This window comes from Filicampus tigris, chromosome 19, assembly GCF_054856515.1.
Source record: "Filicampus tigris isolate MCC_2025a chromosome 19, RoL_Ftig_1.0, whole genome shotgun sequence".
NCBI lineage: Eukaryota > Metazoa > Chordata > Actinopteri > Syngnathiformes > Syngnathidae > Filicampus > Filicampus tigris.
The window spans coordinates 5,256,080-5,283,539 of record NC_141235.1 but is presented as its reverse complement, the minus strand read 5'-3'; the positions used below and the strand labels follow the sequence as shown (position 1 = coordinate 5,283,539).

Genomic DNA, 27,460 nt, shown 5'->3' with positions numbered 1-27,460 from the left:
AATGTCAACGTAATTTAGCAACAAATTGCCCTGCCTGTAGCAACATCCCCTGAAAACAAAAACAGTTGGCAACCCTGGCCTGTCACTCCTGCTTTGTTCTGTTCAGTCTCCCTCAAAATGTTTCACCTCGCCGGTAAATTGAAGGGTCTCTGAGTGAGCTAACATGCTATGTTGTGGTAGCCATGTTTCTTGGTCATGTTTTGCTCAGCAAGCTAATTAAACTCGTCTCCGTTAGCTTTCTCTCGGTCGTGTTTTCCTGCTACGTGCTTGTTACTGTGCCTGCATTGCAGTCTTCGCCGGGGGGGTTAGGCTACATATGAGGCAGCTATGTTAGCTGCTAACTGGAGAGAGAAAGAGAGAGAGAGGACTGCGCCAAAACCAGGGTCCGGATTTGTGACGTCACAGGGATCCACAAACCTCTGACAGGACCGAGGTTGATTTAAAGACCAGCGTCCTGCCGCCACCTGGTTGTGCATCGATACATTGCTGCTTTTTGATGCTTTAAATCTAAATTAAGCTTGTTTGTTTTTAAAGGGAATCCCACCACTGCGTCTTTCTCCCCAGCCTTCTTCAACCTACCAACCGAGCTCCACCGCGTTGACCGGCGAGGACAAACAACCAGCGGACCAGCCACTAATCCCCCGGCCGGTCACATCCACGGTGTAGAAGGGGAAGCTCGATCCCCGTTTACGAGAAATGAACAGAGACATGGACCAAGTGGATTAAATGACTCGAAGTAATCATCATCGAGGGGGTTCGACAAAGCGAAGCTGAATGTCCATTTGGTCTTTCTTATCGTCATTTCACTGGAGATGGGGGCTTTCGCGAGCAGACAAAACATAGGCGTGGAAGAAGTGGATATTCCGTCCAATTCGGTGTACCGTTACCCACCGAAATCTGGTAAGTCGCCAACAACAGGTCAGACCAATGTGTGTGTATGTGAGGGTGTATTTGTAATGGTTTCACGTTGCAGAGCGTATTGCAGGTGATTGTGTTTTGTAAAATTACATTAGTCATCGGAAATACTGTAATAACCTTTAAAAAAATCTGCCCAACAAACACAAGTCAGATTTGATGAATTTAACACTTGACTGAAGATTGCTTAATGCACTGCATCATTCCCGGACCCGTACTTAATATTTCTAACCTCTGGTGGGTCTGTAAAGGTAACCAACATGAAACATACCATCTTCATAAGATACAGGCGTCCATTTAAATTTGAAATTGTACAAACAATTCTCTTTATCTCTAGTATCATAATCAGTGGCGGTCCTAGCTTGAATGGAAACCTGTGACAGACACCCCCCACCCACCCGCATCATGCGCATACACAGAATCAATGGAAAATGTTATTTTCTAAAAAATATTTTGACATATAAACAAAAATACTGAACAGAGAAGGAATACCCTAACCCCATAAAATAACAACATACTATTGTGTTGGGAGGTGTAAAAAGACTGCCCAGCATACCTAGCAGCATATATATAAGCATTTACGTGTTTATTGTTGCTGTGTGTGTTAGCTACTTATTACTACTGAGCCATCACTTTGTTCATACATTGAGTGAGGTTAGTGTCCTGTTTACTGACCATCCTGGTTGTTTCATCATTGTGTTAGTGATTGGGATGGCAGTTCATTTGCCCTGAATTGTTAGAATTAGTTCCATGGAAAGATTTGTCCACCCCAGTGTTCAGTACTTTGTCAATCAGTTCATAATTCCACCCTGAGATTCACGTCGTATTTTTTTATTTGGACATTCATGCAATAATAATAATGATGATTTTGCTGAAAGTATTGACTTCTAGACGCGCCGCAGCACTCAGCCAGCAGAAGTTGGCATGCAGGACAGGATGATGGCAGTGTTTTTTCCACCTCTACTTAATTAAACCCAAGCAACATAGTATAAATCCAAATCCCGGCTCTCTGAACCTTAGACTGAGATGTGTGTGCGTGCGTGTATGTGTGTGGGTGTGTGTGTGTGTGTGTGTGTGTTTGTATGTGTCCTGTTTGACTGCAGCATGGCCCGCAGGGGAGTTGAGCTGCAATCTGATTTGAAAGATCACAGATAGATGTTGAAAGAAACATTGCTCTCATCTCGCCATAAAAGACGCCTCAAACTGAATTTGGGATTACGTGATGTCACGCTAATGAAGTGCAACATCATCCATAGTGGAACAGACTTTGAAACCACTGGCTTTGTTGTTACTACACGAGACAAATATATATATATTTTTGGACAATTTACAAAAATTCCCAGGTCTCAAAACCTGATCAAGAATCAGAACACACATTTCTTGCCTTGCTGCAATGTGACAAATTTAGAGGTCACGCTATCTCATGCAATGCAAGTGAGCACCTGGATGCCCCGCCCCATATATTGCTGGGCCAATGGCGAGATTTTGTTACCACGACGACGACGAGGTGGCGTTTGGGGATTGAACGTGCAAGGAAAGGTTTTCTGATTTCGGGTGTGTTAAGAAAAGAATACACCCCATCATCAACTATGGTGTAATTCTATATATTTTCAGAATTAGGTTGATTAAAAATATACTTGATAGATGGCCAGGCTTTTCAGAGAGCCAACACAAAAATAAAATGTCAATTTTCCATGTCAAAATCTAATTGGTATGGCATTTGTGTACATCATTGTTTGTATCATCCTGTCAGTGTTAGGGGAAGAAGAAGGAAGGTTGTACCTGAAACTGATCTGTCAGACCCAGTTCCCGTTAGTCGCTAACCTGCTTCAGGAGCTGTCATTCACTTGTCTTTTCGTCTGCAGGCATGTGAAACAATTCTTGAAGGTGTCAGGCTGGATCCACACCTCCCACAACCTGTCACATATGTATCCGGATGCCCACACACATGACAAGACCGTTGTCATTCCTCGCTGTAATTAAAAGGCACAAGTTGGTTTGAAGCTAGCTGTACGCTGACTGACGCGGCAGAACTAGACGGAACCGGACAATTGCGAACAAATGACAGTTTGCGACCGAGCCTCTCACACTTAGCAACCCGCTGTGACAGAAAAATGGACCAGCCAAATAATGTTGGTTGATATCTCCAAGTAGGGTTATGCTTTCAATGTTTGTTGGTTAGCGAGCTGGTTTTTGCGAAGGCAAGCTAGCCAACCAGTTTCCTCAAGGGGGGAAGCTTGGACCCAAAAATAAGACACGGAATTTTTTTTATGTTAGCATTTTGCAATCCAAGCTCGGAAGTCTGTGCTGTCATGTCACTCAAATTCCTTTTGCCATCTATCCTCTTGCGTCCGCAGGAAGTTACTTCGCCAGCCACTTTATCATGGGCGGAGAGAAGTTTGACTCCACCCACCCGGAAGGTTACCTGTTTGGAGAAAACACAGATCTAAACTTCCTCGGGACCAGACCAGTAGCGGTAAGCATTGGGACCACGTCGGTCCTGAAAATATGCAAACGGCAACTCGATGGCGGTTAGGCCATGCCCCGCTCTGGTTTCAAATTTTATAGTACAATAAATTTAAATGAAAAAAGTACTTAAAACCGAAGACAATCCAAACATTTTTTTCAACAATGTTTTCCCAGCACGCCTACTAGTTGAAACACGGCATTCTGAGTAATTTTGCATTTGTGGAATATAAATTAAGCAGCAAAATGCACTTTTTTTTAGCCATCCCTGGGGGTGGCCATTTTGTCTTCTGTCTAATGAAAACGGCTGACCTGTTTTCTGAATCTGAGCCATGATTGGTCGTTGTGAGCAGTTATGATGTCATTTTCAGTCGACAGAAGACAAAATAGCCGCCCCCAGAGATGGCTAAAAACGAGTGGATTAACACTTATTCCACAAACTCAATATTTATCAGAATGCCCTATTTCAACTAGTGGACTTGAATAGAACAAATCCTTGAAAAGAAAAATGTTTGCGTTGACATTCTCTTTTACTGTGAAGTTGTTATACAATTTGTAATGTAACAAAAAAAAAAAATAATAAGAATGATAATAATAAATCTAAATTATCTGAGGATTTTCACTAGTCCCAGTTGGGGGCTGTCCCAATCCCGTGTGAGTATTTTAAAAGATCAATAAATGTTTTCACTTTCATTTATCATATCCGCACCTTCGTCAAACGACTCTTACTTGACAGCCAACTCCATCATCTGGCATTCATTTCGTGTTGACGCACCGTTCACAACCCCGCTTGCCTGCAGCTGACGGCACCCCGCTGCAGCGTTTAGCAGCCTTCCGCACCTGCCCGATTGCAATTTACGCGCATCTATCGTCCTGTCAGAGTAATTACAAATGAAAGGGGAGAATCTGCCAAGCGATAAGTTGCTCATTCTCCCGCGGCGCTTCGATCCTGTCACCGGAATGCTGAGCTCACGAGCGGAGAATTTCAAGAAAGTCAAGCTTGTGGTCTTCCTGCCGTTTATGTCTAGACTCGGGCTGAAATTAGCGGTATCTTTTTTTTCCTCCCAGATTTTGTGGGCGTTTAAATCCTCCCGTTGGCTCAGAATTATCAAAAAAAAAAAAAAGCATTTCTCCCCCTCTTCATCTCTCTTTGAATGAGACGCTCGAAGCAGCATTATATAACGCTCGGTGGCTTGTGAGCAGATGGCACAGTAAAAGCATAAACCCAGCTTGAGTTATTGCGCTCTGGCTCAAGCTATATTTAGAGACCCCAACCCCCCCCCGCCCCCTCCCACTACACACACTCCCCCACATGTAATAATCTCCCATAAGGAATTTTGTGTTTTCAAATGGTGTTTAGTATACACGCGCGTGAATGTCCGCTGTGACATTTCTAATAAGACCTCCACTGTTGTCGACTGAAAGGCTCTTTTCAGCGTCAGCGCGTGCGCGCGTTTTAACCGGCACGACTCCCACCGAGCCCCAGATGTGTATCGTTACTACCATTCACGGTCGCGTAAACACACGAGTGAGCCTTGTGCAGTGTGTGGAGTTATTCCGCCACGTCCTCGATTTGGTCCTTAAATGCACCGTCAGCAGCTTGTGGCTTTGAATCCAATCAAAGAGTAACACAACCAGGGTCAAGTTGGTCGATCTAACCAAGGGATGTTTGATCCTCAAAATGGCGTCAAAGATGAATCCACAGCTGATAACGATCGTTCCCGGGTAGCGCAGCAAATTTCTTTTATTCATGCTGACCCGCAGCATGGTGGGTACGAGAGGAATGTTACAGCCACTCCCCGTCGTCTCATAGCGTGTATTTAACTTACTCATATGATTGTTGTTTTTTTTGTTGCTTTCAGTTCCCATACGCAGCCCCTCCGCCTCAGGAACCGGTGAAGACGCTACGGAGCCTTATAAACATCCGCAAGGACACACTGCGGCTTGCACGGTACGCTGTAATACAACTCCCCCCCGGCACAAACGCTGACTCAGAATGTGCAGCGACCGCTAAATCCGGGTTCCGTTGCAAAGGCTCGACTGTTAGCAAATGTGACAAAAATGTCTATGTTTGCCAGTCTAATTGTGAGCTAGCAGCCCGCTGTCCCCTTTTTATACACAAAACAAGTCTTGGTGTTTGATCAGACTCCCCCTAGAGGCATGAAGTATAATTTCCCTTTTCACTACTGTGGTAAACAACGTCAACAAAGTCAAGGCAATGCGCACATGCGCTAAACACAAACAGGCCGTGCTCCGGTATTGTCATTTTGGGTCTCCCGGGATCGCCATGGCAACAACAGTCCCCTCATTAAAATCCAGCGCTACTTTTTTAAAAGGACTATTTCCAGGACAAAATGATTGCAAGCTCTTGCTCGGCCTTGCAGGTGCAGCGAGGACCTTAAGTTGCCCGGCGACGACGAGGCGGGCAAGCAGCGAGCCTGCTACAACGTGGAGTTCACCTTTGACGCCGACACGCAGGTGGCAATCACCATCTACTACCAGGCCGTAGAGGAGTTCCACAACGGCGTGCCAGTGTAGGTTCTTGAGAGGGGCGAGAGAGCACAGTGGCGCAGCTTGAATCCCTGACTTGTGTGAGCGCAGCAGTTGACCGCAACGCGTTGGTTTCCTGTAGCTACCTGCCCCAGGACAGCTCCCTGCAGTCGGAGACGGTGCGCTTCAAGAGGGGGGTGAGCCAGCAGTTCTGTCTGCCGTCGCACACCGTCAACCTCAGCGAGTGGGCGGACGAAGAGGCGAGTCCTCCCTGCGAGTTGTCTGCACACTTTACGGAAGAGATGACTTGAGTCGGACTTAAGTCGCCAATTTACAAAAGTATCGACTTTTGACACCTCTCGTTTGTTTCTCACCAGCTGCTGTTTGACATGGACCGGGAGATCTTCCCCATGGTGGTGCAGGCGGCGGTTGACGAGGGCGACGGTGAGTTCCGCTCCGACACCGACTTGGTACGTGTACGTTCAAATGACGCGAATGGATCTTTGTTTTCTGTACGCAGAACATCTGGGCCACTCTCACATACTGCTGGCCACGTTTGAAAAGGTACACTTGATTGCAATAAAGCGGGAAGTCAACCCCAAATTTTCTTGACAACAATATGTTCTATGCAGCCTTGCTAGTCTGCAGGGGCGGAGCCATGGGTGGGACTGCCCAACCAGTGAGATTCATGAAAAAAATATATACTTTAAAATTTGTCGTAAATTATTTTTGAATTTGCGTTTTGTTGTGTTTTTTTTATTTGATTGAATATTAAGAATGGCATAGTTGTGGTTGTCTAAGGAAGATCTGAACTTCATATTATTCAATTTGTCATTTTATTTGAATGTACGATGTGTCGGGACAGGAGGATTTTACCAGGCCCACCCATTAGCCACGTTCTGGCTCCGCCCCGGCTAGTCTGAAGTTGATATTTGGATTAATATTGCGTTTGTGGAATATGAAATAAGCAGCAAAATCCACCCGTTGTATCCATCTCATGGGGCGGCCATTTTGTCACTTGCCGTGGACTGAAAATGACATCACAGTTGCGCAGGGCTCCGCTAACGACCAATCGGGGCTGACCTGTTTTCTGAAGCTGAGCCGTGATTGGTTGTTACCTGAGCAACTGTGATGAGCTTTTCAGTCCACAGTCCAAGTGACAAAATGGCCGCCCCCTGAGATGGACGAAAACAGGCTCTTTTGCTTCTTAACGCATATTCCACAAACGCAATTGTAATCAGAATGCCATGTTTAGACTAGTGAAGGCGAATGCAAGATATTATTATAAAGAAAACTTTGGGGTTGACTTCCCTTGAAAGATGCACGACATGTGCATGGAAAGTAGCATTCCTCATACTGTGGTTTTCCATGGCAGCACATGGATGGCAGCTACTGTGTGAAGCCTCTGAAGCAGAAACAAGTGGTGAGCGCACGTCTCTTTTGTCAAATATTTGCCATTTTTCTTTTTGGAACAAAGCGTTTTTGTCCCCTGGAGACGTGACGGCTTTTCTTCTTTCATTTCCCAGGTGGACGGAGTGAGTTATCTACTGCAGGAGATCTACGGGATAGAGAACAAGTACAACAGCCAAGAATCAAAGGTAAACATGGCAAAAAGGCTTTTTCTTGTCTCCGCCTCTCGAGCGTGCATTGACGCGATTGTGGTTCTTTCCTCGACAGGTGGCCGACGACGAAATTAGCGACAACAGCGCCGAGTGCGTGGTGTGTCTGTCGGACGTGCGCGACACGCTCATCCTGCCGTGCAGACACCTGTGTCTCTGCAACGCCTGCGCCGACACGTTGCGCTATCAAGCCAACTGCTGCCCCATCTGCAGACTGCGTGAGTCCACGCGCACAAACGCGCCGGAGGTGCTCTTTTGCCAAACATTTATATTTATTTTTTTTTTTTGTCGTCGTCGTTTTGCTTTAGCCTTCAGAGCTCTGCTGCAGATCCGAGCCATGAGGAAGAAACTCAGCCCTTTGACGCCCACCAGCTTTAACCCCGTCATCACTTCGCAGACGTCAGACTCAGAGGAACACTCGGTACTGTGATGCTAATATGAATTCACGCTAACGTAGTAAAAAAATAAATAAATTAAAAAAAAAGACACAGTGGGTTTTTCAACAGAAATCAACCAAGGTGTATTTGGTGGTTTTGGCACGGATCTTAAATAACAATCGGCTGCGCTTTTTCTTTTTCTCTCCAGGCGTCCGAGCACATCCCGCCGGGTTACGAGGCCGTGTCCCTGCTGGAGGCTCTCAACGGCCCCCTGGCAACGTCCTCCTTAGCGCCGCCCCTCCACTCCGGCCCCAGTCACGTGTCAGGGGCGCTCCCGCCATACGGCAGCGAATCCCACCCGGCGGCGGCCCGTTCCCTCTCCCCTCTGGACCACTCCAACTCCAGTCAGGGGCTCAAACTCAAGAAGAGCGGTTCCAAGTGAGTGCATGTGCTCATCCTGTGATGATTGCTTTAAAACTTCTTCAGAGCCCTTCCAAACCGCAAGTCTGCATATTTCAGGTCGCTTTCCCAGAATTCCTCAGTGCTTCCCGAGGAGGAGGATGAGAAATCCTGCAGTGAATTAGAGGCCCGTCGCCACAAACTTGTGGTGGATCCGCAGGAGGTGTGCATATTTTTGTAGATATTTTCTCGGGTTGTGAGCTCCTGTTATAGCGCCGCGTCTTTGTTTTTACAGTGCGGAGCCACGCCAGACAGCGAAAACCTGACACTCTCCTCTTCCGGGGCCATCGACCAGTCGCCGTGCACCGGAACGCCGCTCTCCTCCACTATCACTTCCCCCGAAGGTAACACAAAACGTTGTAATCCATTAAAAGTCATCTTCGAAAGTAGAGATGGACCGATATGTTTATTTCAGGGCCGTTACCGATTATTAGTAGTCAAGGAGACCGATAACTGATATTTGGAGCCGATATTCGTTTTCAGGAAAAATGAAAATATTGGCGTCATTAACTTTGTTGAAATGTCTTTAACCATATCTTTATTGAACACTTTTTCAGATAGGCATAATGTTAATTTTCTTTTATTATTATTAATGTTAGTATATTATTACATTTATAAAAATTCTAAAAAAAGAAAAAACCAAAACTTAAACAATAGCTCCAAATAATTTTCTACAGTAAATGAAGTCCTCCAAAATTTCAAAGTGACCGAAATGTTAAAAACGTCACTTATATTTGTTTTGATTTCAAACCAAAAAAAAAAGTGCAGAGTCATTTCCAGGGTGAGTAGAATCTCTTATAAAGTTAACTGAAAATGTAAATAAATAGTTGCTGGAAGTTGACACAATTTTAAATTGATTTATTATCGGCCATTAGAATTTTTAAAAAGGCAGATGCTGATATTTGTCAAAATCTGAATATCGGAGCCGATAATCGTCTGATAATCTGTCTATCCCTATTCAAAAGGAATGTCAAAGAAATGCTGTTTTGTAAATAGCATGCGGTGGTCCTCACAAAGGAAGCTGCTATCTCTACAAATACCGCATGCCAAAAGCAGAAGCTGTCGGGAAGAGGATTGCAGGATCAAACGTGTTCTGCTTTCCATTTACAGTATAAGTAGTATCGACCAATCACATCTGAGTAATAATAAACCACCAGTCCAGAGGGCAAGTTGTATGCAGTAATTCTGAAATATAGACAAAACGCGGAAAGCAAAACTCTCAGTTCAGCTTATGGAGCGTTTTAACATGAATAAATTATCAGCCGGTGCCATCGCAGCATTTTGCGGATCCGACGGGAGGATTTTTGGCATGAATTAAACTGGCCGCGTCGGCAGACTGCTGGGAGGAAAAGCTGGCCGAGCTTCAGTCAGTCATCTTGCGCAGTCTTGAAAAAAAAATGGCGGCGGACGGTGATGTGGTGTCTCCGTGTGTCTGCCAGACCCAGTGAGCAGCAGCCTGGCCCAGTCAGTGATGTCCATGGCCTCGTCCCACTCGCAGCACTCCCACATCAGCACTGACACCATGTCCTCCATGTCAGGGTCCTACCTGGCTGGGGCGGACGGCGAGCCCGGGGGGGGCCAGGAGGGGGTGGACGCCCAGGGCGAGGAGAGCCGGGACACCCCCATGGAGAGCCGAGGACCCTCACAGCTGGAAGGGGTAAATATTAGTGATGCTGCGTCTACCGATTCTTTTTATTGAGACGACAAATTGTTTTTAATCAAAGATGCTCGTCGACTTTTCTCGACTATGTAATCGTTTGAAGAGAAAAAGCTGTAGCCCAAGTTAAAGGAGTGGAAAACGTCTGTCTGGAGTGCATTTGAAGCGGAAGTCAACCCACACATTGTTTTTTTCTAAAATTATGCAAAATGGCCGCCCCCAGAGATGGATAAAAATGAGTGGATCAACACTTATTCCACAAACGCAACATTTATCAGAATGCTCTGTTTCAACTAGTGTGCTTTCATAGAACATATTCTTGAGAAAAAAATGTTGACTTCCGCTTTAAATACACTTAAGTTGTAAATGTGTGGCAGCATGGGCGGTTACCACTGGCAACGATGCAAAAGAAAAAAATAAATAAATTCCCCCGTCTCGTCACTGACTTTTGGTTCTCTCCCTTTCCAAGGAGTCAACAGAATTGAACTACTCTGTAGCCGTCGATGAGCAGGACTCCGAGGTGACCGGCATTTGACGACTCTCATCAGTGCTTAACGTAAACGTTTTATTTGAGCTCTTATCTTCGTTTTCTTAGGGAAACGATGTCACGGAAGAGGACCGCTCCTCACCATCGACCGGCAAAGGTAATTTACGGTGACCGCCCCAGATGACCACATGCTCGGTGCAAATTGATGGGGAGAAACATAAGAATTTGACATTTCTTGGCTTGACAACAAGATTCGTGGCATTCTAATGTACCACTGAACGGTGTTTGGGAATCACCAGGGTAGCATGTGGGCCATTGTTAGAACTAAAAAAAAAAATGTACATTTTATAGATGGTGAGTTTGTATGTCATTTCAAGCTAGCCTTTGCATGTCATGTTCTACACGTTCATGCCATACCTAATAATTGCAGTTTGATTTAATTTGCTCCATTATACACTTTGGTGTGTGCGGTGAGCCAACAAACACAGCACAGGGCTTGAAGCAAACAAGCAACAAGGTCACCTTTCAACAGACAGCCCGTGACATGTAATTATGCATGCGTGGGTGTGTGTGTGCGTGCGTGACACAAGTGAGTTGATCTTTCATTTCTTTAGGGAGCGAGTGCCGCCTTGGCAGGCTGCGAATGCTCATGTGCAGTGCGGCATGTGTGTGCGCGTGTGTCTGACAGCACCAGCGCCGACAGATGGCCTGTGTGTGTGCGTGCGCGTGTGCGTGTGTTGCCAATCATGTGGCCACCCTTGCCTTTTTGTCCTCGTTAGTGCCGACATATGCACACACCTGTCACACATTACGCATGTCAGATTGTGGGTTTTTTTTTTTTGTTTGTTTGTTTTGTTTGATTTCTCAATAAATTGCAGCATACACATAAGTTAGAGCCGGGCATTGAGGCGACAGAAAGAGCGCCAAAAAATGCGGATTAATCGCACATAACGTATCAATGGCTCACATAGTGCAGCCCTGCGTCATGGCGAAAATAGTATAAAAAATGTAAACAAAATAGCAAATAAAAGTCATGGTCGATGGTGTTCCACTCCAGTCCTGTAGGTGGTGCTAATGCACATTGCAGAGTGGTTGTCAACTACCAAACAAAGCGCAACACATTCAACGATGCTTCATTCTCGCATGGCCGCCCAACTCCCTTCCAGCATGTCCCCCGTGCCCCCCCACCCGTGCTGCGCCTGGCTGCTCTTGTTTGACCTGTGCCCTCGCTTGCAGGTGGGCGGAGCAAGTGTCCCGAGTTGGCCAATAACAATCAGGGCGTCGCCCTGTGTGACACGCCCTCTTTGGGCTTGGACAATGAGCAGGCTCCTGACGGCCGATACGCCGGTGAGTGGACGCCGAGCAGAAGTGATGGGATGGGGCAGGCCAGCTAGTCTGGCGTTAGCTCGCTAGGCTAACGCGAGGAAGAAGGAATGGCGGCAAGAAGCTAAGGCGGGCTTCCGAGCGGCTCTTTTTTTTTTTTTTTTCCCCTCCTTTCTTCCCTTTGCTGCTTCATCGCTTGTTGATAGGGAGTAACCGTGCGCTCCCTCCATCCTTCAGCCCTGATGCGTGCGTGTGTGTTCATGATTGTCACGTGCGCTTCATACATGCATGTTCTCTGTCATGTTAGCAGAGAAGAGTCTTGGTCCAACATGATCCCTGTTGTCCTTTCCTCTCCTTCATACCAACCTCAGGACGGATTCACACTAGGCCATTCAAACCATGCCAAGTCATTTATTTTTAATAGTTCAAAGTCGCGATTATTTAATTCCGAGAGGTGTGAGCGCATTCATAATTACTTAGTTTATTTCAATTGCGCAAGGCGGCGACTATTGTCATTGACTGTCCAGGCGCAGTTAGATAATTGTCTTGTATAATGTGCCCGAATTTTTTTGTCTTTTGTTTCAATACTTTATATTTATTTCTATTGTGAAAGATTTCTGTATTCATGAATGAAAAGTAATGGACTTTAATTGCCAAGTGGATTCGAGCACAGTTGGAATGGCCCAGTGTGAGAACACCCTTGCGCAATAACCCGATGTGTTCATTTGCTTTGTATGAGCATTTTTAATTGAGCCAAGGGTGACTTATTTGCTCCATCCTCTTCACGAACCCGTTTCCCTTTCCAATGTGTTCCCACGTTTTTAGCTCAAATGTCGTGCGTGGCGTCTTTTTCTCTCCGTGTGTGTCGTAAAATGTCTTTTGTTATCTCTCCCTTCTTCCTGTGAATTCTTCCCATCCCGTGTTCTCCTCCTGCCCTCCCTTTCTGCCCTTCTCTCGCCTTCTTTTGGATGCAAAGATGAGGAGTCGTGCCCAGTACATATTGAGGACTAGGTATGCAGCGTTGACTAAGACTCCAGATTCGACTCAAGGGTTATTTGGGGCCATTATGCGCTTGGGCTATATCGGACAAAAAGTATTGGGATGTTATAGGAAGTGAAAATGGAGCAACTATAAGAGCTTCTATCCTTTAATATGTCGTAAAGTCTGTAAAGAATTAAACAGTTTGTGCACCTTGAAAAAAAAAAAAAAAAAATCATTGTGGCTCCTTTTAGTGTGCACCACTTGGCCACCGGGGGAGGTTGGTGTGTGTGCGTGTGTGTGTGTGTGTGTGTGTGTGTGTGTGTGTGTGTGTATTAATACACTCATGCAGACTGTCTGTCTATATGTGTTGTTGCACCGTTTCTGTTCAAATAAGCTTTGCTTAAAACATTATAACAGAGATGCTTTGGCTTTTTCCATTATATGTTAGTATTAAGCTAGCACCGTTAAGGTGAAGTTATGTTATTGTGTCCCAATACTTTTGTTCCTATATTATAACTGAGCTAAAATAATTCCTTGAATTTTTTTCTTCAAAAACACACTATGTAATCAATAGGGCCCGACTTTTTGAGGCTGATTCAGATTCTGATATCTGCCCGAATAAAATTCCGATTAATCCGACAATTAGTTAAAAATATATATAATGATTAAAATAACTAACCGTATCTGATGGTCCCTTAACGCTTCAACAATAAAGAGCATTTGGTTGTTTTAAAATACTTGCTTTGTTAGTATTTCTTTAACTTAACACGAGATACAAATTGGCCAAAATCTGCCAATTTTTTTATTTTATTTTATTTTTTTATTTTTTATTTTTGAGAGGTAGGAATGTTTGAATGTCTTTACCATATGTTGTAATGTGTAAAAAAATAAAATAAAAAAATCGTTTGATTAAAAAAAAAAAAAAAAAAGATTTTTGACAATTTTAAAAAGCTAATAACGTCCGATGAATCGGTTGGGCCCTCATAATCCCTTAATCTTCTTGTGCGTCTCTTTTTTTCTTATCTTAACGCCACCACGTCTTTCTCTTTTGTTTTTCAGGTCTGTACCTCGGTGGCTACAGGCCCGTTTTGGACTCCACCAGCAACCGTGAGGAACAAGGGGTGGAGAACCAGGAGGGCCAGAGTCCCAAACACCCCCGCCGTGGACCCCTCATTGTGTAGTCCGCTCTCTCACCCACCCACCCAAACACTACTACTACTACTACTACTACTATTAGCACTTCCTACTCAGTGCTTCATCGCTGGATAACGGCTGAGCAGGGAACCCCACCACCACCACCACCACCTCCAGGTTCTTCTCCAGTGAGGTGTTATCTGAGCACTTTTATAAATATTTTATTTCCCGGTCTGTTTTTTTAATTTATTACCCATAGTTGGAACTTACTCGTGACAATTCATGTTGTGACTTTTTGGTTAGAAGTTGCTGCTGCTTTTCCTCCTCCTCCACCACCAGCCAATCAGTCAGGGGCTACTGTGATCTGCAATCACCATGTCAGTGCGCTAAATGCTAAAAACAAAGCCTGCTCCTCTCCGGACGACTTCTGCCGAATGTGAAACGAAAGCATTAAAAGAATGTAGGAAGCTCACCTCCCAGATGGAGGCGCGACTATAAAGGTAGGATGGGCATTGACTCGTTTTTCTTGATGTGGAAAATTAGCACGCCCGATTCATTGATAAACACTACTCCCCCCAAAAATACCCCTTGTATAAATTTTAGGATGAATCTAAACTGCACTAACTTTTTACAGGTCAGCTTAGTTTGAACTTTTGTCCGATTTCGAATGCACTTCCAACTGTTTGATGTTTTAGTATTTTTTTGTGCAAGTAGCTGTAGTTGTAGATATTTGGACAGTCATGGACAAGATGACCAAGATGAAACCTAATAATTGGTCAACGGTACACTCTAAAAACTGTTGGGTTTCAAATAATACAATTTGGGGTCAAAAATGGTCCCAACTTTCTTGGTTGTAAACAACCCCAAATTGTGTTATTTTTAACCCAACTGTTTTTAGAATGTACTTCATCATTGCAAGGCTTCAAACGGGATGTTTTCAGTGGGAAGTGGCCACTAAGAGTGTCATCAGCAGGTTGCCACACAGAGACTGGAAGAGTCACCGAAAGGCCTGTTTTCATTTTGCCATCCAGCTTCTTTTTTTTAGAGACAATTAAGCTACGCAAAAAGTACTGAAACATTGAACAGTTGTATCGTGATTATTATGCCCATCCCTGGCTACGCTAATCCACTCCGTGAACTGGAATCAAACCCCCAACCTGTGTTAGCATGTCAGTATTGTTGCAGTGCAACTCTCGAAGCCTCCACCCAGCAATAAAAACGGCTTCATTTTCTCCTCAGTTATCACTGAACGGCTACATGTAAACAATTTTTGCTTGCTATTGTAAAGTAAGAGACATTCATATCCTGATGATCCTTTTTTTAAAAAAAATTTTTAATTTTTTTTTTTTTTTTAGTTAACCTCTTCTCAATGTTGATTTGTGTCTTTATCCATTCAAAGCACTGTGTCGTTGATTTAGAATGTGGATTAAACGATGTGAAACATTTGTAAAGGTTAACACACACTCACGCGTACTCACGTACTGTAGCTGGTCGAAAAGGGACACGAATGCACCCTCAGCCGTTTCCGAGGCGACGTAACGTTGCGGTGCATGAGGCTGAGGGTGAAGCATGACACGTCCAGGTGGCAGGTCTCGCGTCTTTTTAGTTAAGTGTTGTCAGGTAGCCCGCCGTTTCCCGGGTTGTGAGATGACAGTCACGCGGTCACAGTCTGAATGTGTCGTAGGCGGTGAATCCGAATCGGTCAGAACAACCCACTTTTGTAGGATTGTAGGCGTGAACGTGAGACGGACAATAAAGTTATTATTATTATTTTTTTTTTGCAACTTAACAGCTGAGTTTGAAAGTGTTGTTTTTTATCAATTTCATATTTTGGTTGCGCTCTTTCGATCAAAGTCGAATGAATGCTGTGTGGATTCATTCACGTCAGTGTGTGGTTTATTTTCCCTCTCCCATAAATTGTTGTCAAAATCACTCAAGGCAATTGAACATGTTTTTTGAGACACTATGACCATATACATAAATAAGTTACAGTTTTTAAAAATATTTTAAAATATCACATTTATTTGAAGAAATATTTTGATATTTTTATTAAAGCCCCCCAAATCTGAAGATAACATGCTTTAAAATACCATTAGTCTACATTTTCTTTTTAAAAATCAGAGATGCAAGTGAACTTTTCTAGATGCATTTTTTTGCACTGATTCCAAATTTGCCCTATTTTTTTTTCAGGTTTTCATCATCAACATCATCATCATAATATGATAGCAATACAAGTGGTAATATAATAATATATTTAGTCATTTTTGAGAATGAAGGGTTAGGTTCAGCACAGTTTTTTTGGTTTTTTTTGAAACGCCATAGCTAGAATTACAAAACTGATGTGCTAGAAAAAATGTAAATTTGACATTGACATTTTTCAAATCAGTGTCAAAAATATGTTTAGTGACACACACAGCCATCTCTGATCAAAATGTGCTGTAATCAATGACAAAAATGCATTGTTGCAATACCGGACTGGTTGAAAAAGGGCAATTAAAAATCTTTTCTTTAGCCTAGGAAAAATGTGACTCATTTTCGTAATCCTCCCCCATAAAGTACAGGGAAAAAAACAAACAAAAAACAAACGCAGAGTTCTAATTGCACATCATCTAATTCAGTTATAAAAGCCTTGAAAATCGACTTCTCACACTGATTGTTCAACTTCCTGTTGTGAAACTTTCTTCACTGGAAAATAATTGCAAAGTCGGTATACAAATGAGTGGTTTTGTGCTTAATGTCATTACAATGTCATTTTGGGTGATCAAGTGTCACCCTAATGGACTTTTGGATGTGTGCGCGGAGCTTTTGTCGGTTTTCCACTATTCCATTATTTCCACTCACAACGCTGGAGTTCCTCCTCAAAAGCGCATTACCTGCTTCCTCTCGGGCGCCTCCGTTTTGCCACCTGCTTTTATTTCCCACGCTGCAGCCTTCGAGCCGTAACAGGCCCATGGTGTCGGCCCTTCCGGGAGACACGCCAACGCCTGATGTGTGTCCTCTTTAGCGCGCAATGTCAGTGGGAGGGGTTTCTCATCTCAGGTTTAAAACGCTCTCGGACCGCTGAGCCTCACATCACAGCCACCATGAAAGTGCTGCTCATTGTCCTCATCCTCTCAGGTAAGAGCAAAAAGTTGAGCGTTTTAATTTTGCATTTTAAAAAAAAAATTTTTTATTGATGTAAAACTACATCAACACATTTGCCAGCTGATTTTTACATACGTTAGGTTGTAGGCCATTTAAACATTCTGTTTTTATTCTTTCTTTATTTTAGCATGTTGACTTTTGGATTCATGTGCAAAAATATGGTAAAAAAAAAAAAAAAAATCTCAGTATCTGTGACTAATTCATTTAATTATGTCTCAAAGGTGGATAATGGATTCATGTGTAAACGATAATAAATAAATAATAAAATAAAATTGGATTTTTAATTCATATGAGAAACTATTTTTCCAGACAATGTTAATATCCCGGTTATGTATCCTGTGAATTATTGATTCATATGTGAATCAAATCAACTCATCAAAATGGAATTAAACTTGGAAAACGTTGAAAGTTCACTGAGCAACTTCATGGGCCAGGTGTGGGAGGGGCCTCCCAGGTCAAGGTGTGCAGCTACCAGGATGTCGTGGACCATCTGAACCTGACCTCCGGCAGCCGAGCCTTCCAGCTGACCCGGCCCGTCCTGGACCACACGCGTCTCTCCCTGGTGGAGCTCAACATCCTCCTCTACGGCATCCTGGGCGTGGTCAGTAGTCGAATTCGCACAGGTCACATTAGCATAAATTTGACGGTGACGTTTCCGCACCCGCTTCCTTTCAGATTGAGAAAACGCAAACCTTCATTCCGTTCCTCTGGATGATGATGGTGAGTGGATGACGACGCTGTCGTTTCCGCGCTCGCGCTGTGCCCCGCTAATTGGTCCGTAATCCACTACCGTCTGCAGTCTTGGACGGACGAACGCATCTTTTGGGAACCGGGCGATTTTTGCGGGATCACGGAAATTACCCTTCCCGCTGACATGCTGTGGAAACCCGATATCGGCGTCCTCGAGATGTAAGTCGACGCGACGCACCAAATCATATGAACGAGTCAGGTCTTGTTTTTTTTCTCCGTGTACACATCTCCGCATAAAGTCCGTAAAGTCCATGACCTGCTGTTTGTTGACTCCCTACAGTACTGTATTGTGTTTTAGAAAATAAATGACTTTGCAGTACCAGAGGCTCCATTATGTGCAAGTACTGTAAACACCAATGCGGTCAGCGGTAGAACATATAAGTCCATTATGGCTCGTGTTTTGTCAGGGTGGAGAAAGACAACTCGCAGCACACCCCGTACTTGCTGGTCAAGCACAACGGGACCGTCGGCCTGGATCAGGACATACGGGCGGTGTGCATGTGCATGATGGACGTGCACAAGTTCCCCTTCGACACGCAGCGCTGCAACGTATCGCTGGCCTCCACAGTTTTCCAGTGTAAGCCGTTTTGCACAGAAATACACCTTCTAGAGTAGGTATACGCTATTTTTAGAATGTGCGCCACGTGTAGATGTATTTATTAGGCCATACTTTCTTTTTGGGTTGTTAATTCAAAGTGGGGGTTGCAAAATAGGGTTTCTGGCCTGGGTTCAGGTTTGTAGTTGATGTTTACAATCACGATTTAAGGCCAGGGTTAGGAATACATGACACCCTTGTTTTCTTCCTTCCTTCTCCGCATCCTCTTTTCCTTCCTTCCTTCCATCCTTCCTCCCTACTTTACCTATCCTTCATGCTTCCTTTTTCCTTCCTTTCGTACAGCGTTATTTCCTGCCTTCTTTCCTTCCATTCTTTCCTCCCTCATCATTCGTCTTCTTTCATCCATGCTTCCTCCGAGCCATCCTTTAGATACGTCCTTGATTCATTCCTGCCTTCTATTCTTTCTGCCCCCCCCCCTCCCTTCTTCTCCTCTTACTTTCCATCCTTCCAAACCATCCATGTCCCTTCTATCCTTCATTTCTTCCTATAGTCCATCCTGCCTTCCTTCCATCCATTATGGTTTAATTCCTGCCATCCTTCCTTCCATACATCCTTGTATCCATCTATCCTTTCATACATACCTGTCTTTCCTTTCTTCCTTTCTTAGTCCCTCCCTGCCTTGGTTTCCTCCCTTACTTCTTCCTTTCTAGTTTAGCATCCTTGTGTCCTTTCACCCCCACTCCCATCCGTCCTTCCTTCCCACCTTCCTCCCTCCTCCCCCTTCATAGCCCAGTTGACTTAATTCCTTCATCCATCCTTCCTTCCTTCTCTCGTCCTTCCTTCCTTGCATCCTTGTTTCCAGCTATACGTCCTACCTCCCTCTTCTTTTCTCCTTTCCGTCTCTGTCCTTCCTTCCTTTTCGTACTTTGTTTCATTCCTTCCTTGCATCTGCTTAAATAATTTCATTTCAAAAGTGTGTACATCACCTACTTTTTTTTTTCCTGACACTTATCGTCCTCTCCGCAGCTAAACACCTGCGTATCATCCCAGTGGTGAACTCGTCGCGGGCTACCGAGTCCACCAAAGCCCTGATGCATTCCCAGGGAGAGTGGGACTTCCTCCATATGTCCGTGAGCAGCAACAATATCACCATGGACAACAGTCAAGTGTGGGATCAGCTGGTGTACACGGTACAGCAGTTTCCGAACGTTCCCGTAAAAAGGGCGAGCGTGCCGTCAACCCCCTGTCCTCCCAGTTCGTCATCAAGAGGCGACCCCTGCTGCACGTCCTCAACTTCCTGCTGCCCATCCTCTTCTTCCTGTGCCTGGACCTGGCCTCCTTCTTCATCCCGGAGCGCCACGGGGAGAAGCTGGGCTTCAAGGTCACCGTGCTGCTCGCCATCTCCGTGCTGCTGCTCATCCTCAACGACATCCTGCCGTCCACGTCCAACAGGACGCCGCTCATAGGTACGCCTGTAGTCTCGAGAAGTCGTTCCAGGGCCCGGACGTGTAATGTTTCGCAATCCACTGGTAGCGCGACAGGGATACTCACGTTGGCGTGATTTGTGAGTGCAACAGGCAGGGGCGGAGCCAGACGGTGGCTAATGGGTGGGCCTGGAAAAATCAAGGTGGGCCTAAATATTTCTCTCACTGAGCGCAATCCTCCGGTCCCGACACTTCGTATATTCAAATAACATGACAAACTGAATAATATGAAATTCAGATCTTCCTTAGACAACCACAAAGCTGCCATAAAAATTATATGCCATAATAAAATAAAATAAAAACACAGCAAAACACAAATTCAAAAATAATTGAATAATAATTCACAAAAAAATTAAAACTATATATTTTTTTCATGAATTTCATTGGGTGGGCAGTCTGTCAATCTAGGGGGGCCCACCCATAGCTCCGCCCCTGGCAACAGGTAAAACAATGGAGCCAAATCGTGACAAATATTTCTATTTTATTTTCTGGCAGTCTGGATGTCCTGTGGCATCACACTGCCACTCACAGGCCAGTTTTGGTACTGCGATTTATGGTTCTGTATGTGATGTGCTGTTTTGGCCATCTGGACTGGAGTACGCGAACCATTTTTTTTTAACGCATTCTCTCAAATTTGAACAATCAGTGTCAAAATCCCCGCTTCAGCAAGACACGCGCAACAATTGTATGTTTTCCCTCCCTCCAGCCACCTACTGCATCATCATCTTCGCCTTGATGCTGCTCAGCCTGCTGGAGACCATCACGGTGGCCTACCTGACTGAGGGCGACCTGCTGGAGAAGTGCGCCGGGAGCAAACCGGAGATAGATCCGCCCGATCAGTCCGACCCGGGTACGCCTCTACGCGCACACACCCGCTGAAACGCGATGCGCCCACGCTAACCCGCCGTGTGTTTTCAGAAGAGACAAAACAATCGGGATCTTTGTGTGCGTGCGCGTTGGGCGGAGAGAAACAAAAAAACCCGCAACCTGTACCGCAGGAGGTAAAGCGTCACTACACATCAGGAATATTGTGAAATATAGTTTATTGAAGCAGCGGCGGTGCGATCCAAAGCGCGACAACTTGTGTGCAGGCCAGCTGCGGCGTGCTGAGCGCGGAGTCGCAGCTGTTGCTGCTGGTGGTGAACGAGCTGAAAGAGGTGCAGAGGGCGCTGAGCGTGCAGCATAGCGGCAAGAAAGACAGCAGGAAATCGGGCCGCTTGGCCAGCAAAATCAACAAAGGCTTCTTCTTCGTCTACTTGGCCGTCTCCACGCTCTTTGTTTCACTCCTCTTCCGCGAGTGGATCAGTTAGATGTCTCTGTTTTGAATACCCTCAATGTAACTTCGGGTGAAAATATGTAGTAAGTCATCAACTCCCCAACCACTGTGTTTTGTGGGGGACGGTTCACTTTTCTCTTAGTTTCCATTTCTTTTCCGCCCAAATTCCGATTTTATTTACTGCAAGTAACGTGCCTTTGTTCGTCTGTCCATGCCGGTGACGTACGGTTTAGTGACAGAAAGAATAATGAAATCCTCTTCCCACTAGATGGCAGAAGGTACAGTCAACGTGGATTTTGCCAGTCATACGACAGAACGATAACGTTTTTGTTCAATTTAACAGGCTCGGATTAAATTGAGAGGAGGTCATCATTGTTTCAGTATGTATACCTCGTTTTTGTTTGGTGCTGTGCCATGAGATTTTCCCCATGTAAAATATGTGCCTTGGCTCTATAAAGGTTGAGAAACACTACATTATCATGGAATGTGTCATTATATGCCAAGTAATGTGTTTTGTTGTTGTTTTTTTTAGTAAGGGCGCGATCTTCATTTTATCGTTGAAATAAGATACAAATCTAATCAACTAAATTGTTTTTGTTCCTTATAATAAGCTTTGTTATAATAATAAAATTCTTTTTAATTCGAATTTGTTTTCTTCTGTTTTATAGCAAGAATTTTTTTTTATCTGATAATAAATAGTTCCATTTTGTTTATGATAAATAATAGAATTTTTTTGATAGTAAAAATGTTTTTTGTTGGTTCATCATAAGTTTATTTTTTCTTCATGATACTTGAAATGAGGTTGATGTTTACATGGTAATATTTTTGCTTACTATGATAATACAAACACAAGGTTATTTTTCTCTATAATTATAAACACTCTTGGCCAATATAACAAAAATGAGGTTATTTTTCTTTTTTTATCGGGCTATTTGGAGCCTCTAAATCCACATTTAATCCACATAATCGAAGAATCCACATTGATTCCAACCGAGATGTCAGCAATGAGCTAATGGATGCGTGTGTATGTTCATGTCATGTATGTTCATGTCATATGGACATGGTCATCGATAGCCTCTTAACCTACACGTGTTTAACTAAATTGCCTCTCTTAGTTTTAAGGGCCCTGCATGGCATTAAAACATCATCACCATCGCAATGGAAGAACCGCAACGCCACGTCCGCTCGTCGCTCCTCCTTCATAAAGCGCACCGCGGAAGCGACTGCTTGACTGTGTGCCAGTGACTTCAGCATGTTCGCAGCCCTCCTTTCCCTCCTCATTTTCTCTGGTAAGCAGCATCACACATGAATGAATGAATGAATGTCTGTTTATTGATTTTACAATGCTGCTTGTATTTATATATATATATATATATATATACTGTTTATTTGCACTATAAAGCATGCGGTGTGTTTGTTTGCGGCGAAAAATGTCAAACGGTGGGCTTGGGGGTCTGTAAGTGTGTTTTATATGGAAGATGAGCAGAATTGACCAGGTTACTAGTTCAATACTAAAGTTGAGATTATGTTTGATGGCGTGAGAATGTCCCTTAAAAACATTGCCACAGGCTGGCACTCTTGTGAAGAAGTATTTGCTCCCTTCCTGATTTCAGGTTATAATTATTATGATTTATTTATTTTTGTATCACACATTTCAGATCATCAAACCGATTTTAATATCTCACAAATACAACCCAATGTATTGCAAAATGCAGTTTCTAAACGGTGAAATGTAAAATGTAAAAACAAGTACTTGTTGAATCATCAATTAAAACTGTTTCCAACAGTTGTTGTAACGTCGGGTTTAATTTCAGTGGCCACACCCAGGCCTTAAACCGCCAGATTTGTTGAGTCAAGAAGTCACTTGAATAACACTTGTCAGACAAATTGAATCAAGCTAGGAAATCTGATCAAGAAACATGTCATGCCATGATCCAAAGCACTTAAAGAACAAAGTGAAGTCATTTGAGGATGAAGCGACTCTAGTGAGCCACAGTCAGAGCCATTATCCACTAATGGAGATATTTGGGAACTGTGGTGAACCTTCCCCCCGAAGTGGTCAGCCACCTAAATTAGTCAAGAGTGCAATGATGGGTAATCCCGGAAGTCACAAAAGAACCCAGAACCACATCCAAACTGGCCTCGGTTTAGGTCAGTATTCTTGGCTCAGCAAAAATTTCTTCCATGGTCAAAACCACTGTTGAAAGAACATTCGCTAAGAATTATACGGATGTCCCTTAAACTTTTGGATAAATATGAGGTGGGCCGATGGGATAAAAATAGAATTTTCTGGGAGTAAAAATGACACAGCATTGGATAGAAAATAAACATAATGCCTACAATCAAACGTGGCCATGGTAGTGAGATGGTGCGGGGCTGCTTTGTCACTTCAGACCCTGGATGACTTGCTGTGATTCATGGAACAATGAATTGCTGTCCACCAGAAAAGCCTGCAGGTGTCAACCGTTTGTGTGAAGTTGTGTGGATACATATGGATACTCTATACTTCACATGGGGATGGATACGCCTCGGAAAGCCTTAATGATTATTAGTTGTTCTTCACAGAGGATAAGGAAGACATGCAAATATTGTTTTAAATATGCGACATGCCATTCTCTTTATTTTATGTTTAGTTTGACAATACTCTTCAACCGGGAGTGGCATTAAACAGCTTCGAACCTGTTTTGGAGGAATTGTTGCCGCCATACAGCAATTGTATCTCCAATTTTTGCTCCCAAGTCAAAGAAAAAAAAAAATGTGTAGAGCAAAAAAAAAAACCTGTAAGTCTGGTCACTCGTATCTCAAGGCAAGATTGTTGGTTGTGTTCTCCATTTCAGCAGACGGCGGGACATCGGAGCCGGCCGGCTGCAGTTACCAGGATGTCTTAAACCACCTGGGCCTGACTCGAGCCAACGAGCTCTTCTCCATGACACGGCCCGTCAAATACTACAAGAGAGCGACTCACGTCTCCCTGGAGGTGCTGCTGTACGCCATCCTCAATGTGGTAAATGATACGTAAACTTTATTGACACTGTTGCAAAATGAACGGAAACGTACGTTGCAATGAACGTCCACGCAGACCCTTTTCCGAGAATCTCCCAAAACCACGGGTGGGCAACTAGACAATCGGAAGTTTATTCAAATGAGATGTCCACTTTCCAGGTGGAGAAGGAGCAGAAGTTTGTTCCTTACGTCTGGACCGTCACGGTGAGTTCTGCTTTCTGGATTTAGATGATCCCAGTAATTGTACTAAAACATAGCTCTTTGAAACAATATATCATCAATTCAAATGAGACTTCAAACTTGATAGTTGAAAGCTTTTTTGGTGGTTTTTCAGAGGTGGCACAATGAATACATCTCCTGGGATCCCCAAGAGTTCTGCGGGATCAATAATGTGTCTATTCCCGTTGGCATTCTGTGGAAGCCGGATCTCACCATCGAGGAGATGTAAGTGACCAAGCGTCCTGCCCAAGCGTGGAGCCCAGCAACGCCAATCGCCGATGTTTCCGTGCAGGGCCGAGAAGGACAAAGCCCCCCCGAATCTTTACGTGACCGTCAGTGCCGACGGCCTGGTGGAGGTCACAAATGACCAAGTGCTGTTCAGCATGTGTCGCATGAACATTTACAAGTTCCCCTTCGACACGCAGAGATGTAACCTCTCCTTCAAGTCTATCATACACTCGGGTGAGTTGCACTAAACAACAAGGAAGTGCAACGGCATTTCACAATGGATGCTTATCGGTAACCGAACAATGTTTTTGAAAATATAATCTGGAAATCCGCCCGGGATCAAATCGCACCACATCATCCCCTCCCGATCGCGGGGCGCTAACGAATTCCCGACTTCCGCCGCAGCCAAGGACCTGCGCCTGCAGCCCAGCAACAACTCCACCCAGGCCACCGAGTGGTCGCGCGATTTGATGCCCACGCAGTTCGAATGGATCTTCCTCAACTTGAACGTGACCACCATCAAAGCCAGCAGCCCGGACCACCAGGACGTCATCGTCTACACGGTCCGCCCGCGCAACTTCATGGAAATTTGGCACAAAGGATTTGTGTTGCGGGGCTGAACAAAAAAAAAAAAAAATCTGTAGTCAAAAGCTCAAAAATAAATAAATTGGGTCCGTTTTTCAGCCGGGGATCCATCTAAGTGGCACAGAGGAAATTTTGGCACAAAGGATTTGTGTTGCGGGGCTGAACAAAAAATAAAGAATCTGTAGTCAAAAGCTCAAAAACAGATAAATTGGGTCCGTTTTTCAGCCGGGGAAGTGTTGTTGTGTTGCCAAACGTTGCCATGATTGTCCAGATCAACATGCGGAGGAAGCCCATCCTGTACATCATCAACTTCCTGCTGCCCGTCCTCTTCTTCCTGGCGCTGGACTTGTCCTCCTTCTTGATCTCGGACGCGGGCGGCGAGAAGCTGAGCTTCAAGGTGACCGTCATGGTGGCCGTCACCGTGCTGCAGCTCATCCTCAACGAGATCCTGCCCTCCTCCTCCAACTCCATCCCGCTCATAGGTAAGTACGTTTCATTGACTCAGCATTCGGAAATACAAAAAAAAAAAAAAGAAAAAGCGTGTTTTTCCGCAAGAAATAATGCACCATACACTCTAAAAACAGTTGGGTTAAAAACGAACACAATTTGGGGTGAAACATGGACCGATCCACTAATCGGGTCAATTTGACCCACTTTCTTGTGTTGTTTTGTACAAAACTATCCATTTTTTGTGTTCTTTTTGCAGAAAACAACCCAGAAAGTTGGGTCAAATTGACCCTAGTAGTGGATCGGTCCATTTTTGACACAATATTTTCAAACCGACTGTTTTTAGACTGTGTGGTGCAAATCCTGTTCAGTGCATTATTTTTTGCGGGAAAAACACGCTTGAAATTTTTATTTCGTTTTTTTTTTTCTTCTTGGAGGCTGGAACTGATTAATTGCTGTTCCATTTGTTTTAATAAGGACCCATGATTTGAGACGGTAATCACTTCTCCGTTAAAATTTCCGGGTTTGAGTGTCAACCACTAGACTGCGGCACACTTTTTTGTCTGAAACTGAATTTGAAAGAAGAATAAAAACAAGAAGTATTTCAGCTCAGCCTCGTTTTGTCTGAAGATGACTGAACATAAAATCCTCTTTATTTAGATTGATTTGTTTATTACAGACAATTGTCTGTAATAAACGAATCAATCAAAATATAGATAACAAGGAAGACAAAAATGAACTTAATACAACTAATAAAATCCTCTTACATCCTGCTTTTTACGCCGACAGAGAGCGACGGCTCTGGGTTCATTTTATGATGTACATCTTGGGGCAAGGAAAAAAATGGCAGATTTTAAGAGTTAATTTCAGTCAATTAAATCGCACAATCAAATAAAATGGTCACGCCCTATTTTTGAGGTACAAGTGTCGTCACTTTCCGGATGCGCTGCATATAATAAATGATACACTTTCATACATCTTACGAACATTGTCAAATGGCAATGATGCCACCCTCAGCTGTGTACTGCATGGGCATCTTCGCTCTGATGCTGCTCAGCCTCCTGGAGACCATCGTTGTGAAGCACCTGATGGAGAAAGACAACAAAAGTGACAGCGATGACGTGGACGCCGATGGAGATGGAAGAAGCGACGAGCGAAACGTGCAAACCAGCTGCCACAAACAACAGGGAGGTGAGAAGCAAAGTTGGTCAGCGGACGTGAGATTGCCGGGAAGTCCGCGTCGGGGTTATTTATCATGGTGATGGATTTGTCATTCTATTTAAAAAATTTTTTTTTATTGTGACTTGTGAAATTTGCCTGCAGAAGTGCAAGCATGGACGCAGGGCGGGGTCTTTTATTCGATGCCCGAAACTCCAACGGATCTGATGCCGGTAACTAAAGAGGTGAGTCTCGACATCTCCGGTGAGTGCCAACATTGATTTACAACATTGTCCGATTTAACCCCCCCAAGTTGTTTTTCCCCAAGGCTCAGAGCGCCCTGTGCCAAACGCTGGAGAAGCTGTCGGGCGAGCTGAGGCAGATGGAACGAACGCTGACCGTGCTGCTCAATGGCAGGAAGGAGAAGGACAAGTCGGGATACTGGACACAAGTGGCCGCCAGAGTGAACAAAATCTTTTTCATTGTCTACCTGACTGTTGTCAGCCTCTTTTTGACGATTCTCTTTTCCAAGTGGACCTAGCACTGTGCGCAGTGCTAGTTATTAACACACATTACTGTTATTAATGTGTCTTGAAGTGTGTTTTTGCGTGCTGTCTTTGCTGAGCATGATTATACAGAATAAATGTAGCGGGGGAAACATACTCTTGTATCGAGTGTCTTACTTAGAACACGACTGCAATT

General features: G+C 44.2%; 3 protein-coding genes across 12 annotated transcripts; all 3 read left to right on the top strand.

The window, feature by feature from the left end:
* Positions 1 to 15: 15 nt before the first annotated feature.
* rnf157 (ring finger protein 157) lies at positions 16 to 15,697 on the top strand. 8 transcript variants are annotated; one of them, XM_086017162.1, is made up of 20 exons: positions 17 to 900; positions 3,273 to 3,391; positions 5,244 to 5,332; positions 5,766 to 5,915; positions 6,014 to 6,131; positions 6,249 to 6,315; positions 6,392 to 6,435; positions 7,247 to 7,294; positions 7,398 to 7,469; positions 7,549 to 7,708; positions 7,799 to 7,911; positions 8,076 to 8,305; positions 8,387 to 8,489; positions 8,562 to 8,670; positions 9,766 to 9,983; positions 10,453 to 10,503; positions 10,579 to 10,627; positions 11,707 to 11,817; positions 12,770 to 12,804; positions 13,834 to 15,697. In XM_086017162.1, the coding sequence occupies exons 1-19, from the start codon at positions 813 to 815 to the stop codon at positions 12,802 to 12,804; spliced, it is 1,974 nt and encodes a 657-aa protein (XP_085873288.1). In that variant the 5' UTR covers positions 17 to 812; the 3' UTR covers positions 13,834 to 15,697. The 8 variants fall into 8 exon arrangements, 5 of the variants coding, with proteins under 5 accessions (XP_085873291.1, XP_085873290.1, XP_085873288.1 ...); XR_015082634.1 differs by lacking the exons at positions 11,707 to 11,817; positions 12,770 to 12,804 and having other exon boundaries at positions 16 to 900; positions 9,766 to 9,790; positions 9,865 to 9,983; positions 13,834 to 13,912; XR_015082635.1 differs by lacking the exons at positions 11,707 to 11,817; positions 13,834 to 15,697 and having other exon boundaries at positions 16 to 900; positions 9,766 to 9,790; positions 9,865 to 9,983.
* A 152-nt stretch (positions 15,698 to 15,849) lies between these two features.
* Positions 15,850 to 24,044, top strand: LOC147129076 (5-hydroxytryptamine receptor 3A-like). Of its 3 annotated transcripts, none has more exons than XM_086017167.1 (11): positions 15,850 to 17,025; positions 17,487 to 17,653; positions 17,728 to 17,772; positions 17,852 to 17,961; positions 18,210 to 18,379; positions 19,385 to 19,548; positions 19,614 to 19,824; positions 20,549 to 20,692; positions 20,761 to 20,843; positions 20,934 to 21,201; positions 23,959 to 24,044. In XM_086017167.1, the coding sequence occupies exons 1-10, from the start codon at positions 16,896 to 16,898 to the stop codon at positions 21,150 to 21,152; spliced, it is 1,443 nt and encodes a 480-aa protein (XP_085873293.1). In that variant the 5' UTR covers positions 15,850 to 16,895; the 3' UTR covers positions 21,153 to 21,201; positions 23,959 to 24,044. The 3 variants fall into 3 exon arrangements, with proteins under 3 accessions (XP_085873293.1, XP_085873292.1, XP_085873295.1); XM_086017166.1 differs by lacking the exon at positions 23,959 to 24,044 and adding an exon at positions 22,234 to 22,370; XM_086017169.1 differs by lacking the exons at positions 20,761 to 20,843; positions 20,934 to 21,201; positions 23,959 to 24,044 and adding an exon at positions 22,234 to 22,349.
* LOC147129075 (5-hydroxytryptamine receptor 3A-like) lies at positions 22,272 to 27,420 on the top strand. The gene is made up of 10 exons (XM_086017175.1): positions 22,272 to 22,407; positions 23,956 to 24,122; positions 24,281 to 24,325; positions 24,456 to 24,565; positions 24,633 to 24,802; positions 24,974 to 25,131; positions 25,425 to 25,635; positions 26,618 to 26,791; positions 26,924 to 27,003; positions 27,087 to 27,420. The coding sequence occupies exons 1-10, from the start codon at positions 22,371 to 22,373 to the stop codon at positions 27,297 to 27,299; spliced, it is 1,365 nt and encodes a 454-aa protein (XP_085873301.1). The 5' UTR covers positions 22,272 to 22,370; the 3' UTR covers positions 27,300 to 27,420.
* Positions 27,421 to 27,460: the final 40 nt, after the last annotated feature.

Coding starts and splice junctions, on each gene's coding strand:
- rnf157 (XM_086017161.1), top strand. CDS start 813: ATGGGGGCTTTCGCGAGCAGACAAAACATAGGCGTGGAAGAAGTGGAT. Junction 5,916..6,013: donor TTCCACAACGGCGTGCCAGT/GTAGGTTCTTGA, acceptor GGTTTCCTGTAG/CTACCTGCCCCAGGACAGCT. Junction 8,306..8,386: donor CTCAAGAAGAGCGGTTCCAA/GTGAGTGCATGT, acceptor TGCATATTTCAG/GTCGCTTTCCCAGAATTCCT.
- LOC147129076 (XM_086017167.1), top strand. CDS start 16,896: ATGTGTGTCCTCTTTAGCGCGCAATGTCAGTGGGAGGGGTTTCTCATC. Junction 18,380..19,384: donor GGCCTCCACAGTTTTCCAGT/GTAAGCCGTTTT, acceptor TCCTCTCCGCAG/CTAAACACCTGCGTATCATC. Junction 19,825..20,548: donor CAACAGGACGCCGCTCATAG/GTACGCCTGTAG, acceptor CCCTCCCTCCAG/CCACCTACTGCATCATCATC.
- LOC147129075 (XM_086017175.1), top strand. CDS start 22,371: ATGTTCGCAGCCCTCCTTTCCCTCCTCATTTTCTCTG. Junction 25,636..26,617: donor CAACTCCATCCCGCTCATAG/GTAAGTACGTTT, acceptor TGCCACCCTCAG/CTGTGTACTGCATGGGCATC. Junction 26,792..26,923: donor CTGCCACAAACAACAGGGAG/GTGAGAAGCAAA, acceptor ATTTGCCTGCAG/AAGTGCAAGCATGGACGCAG.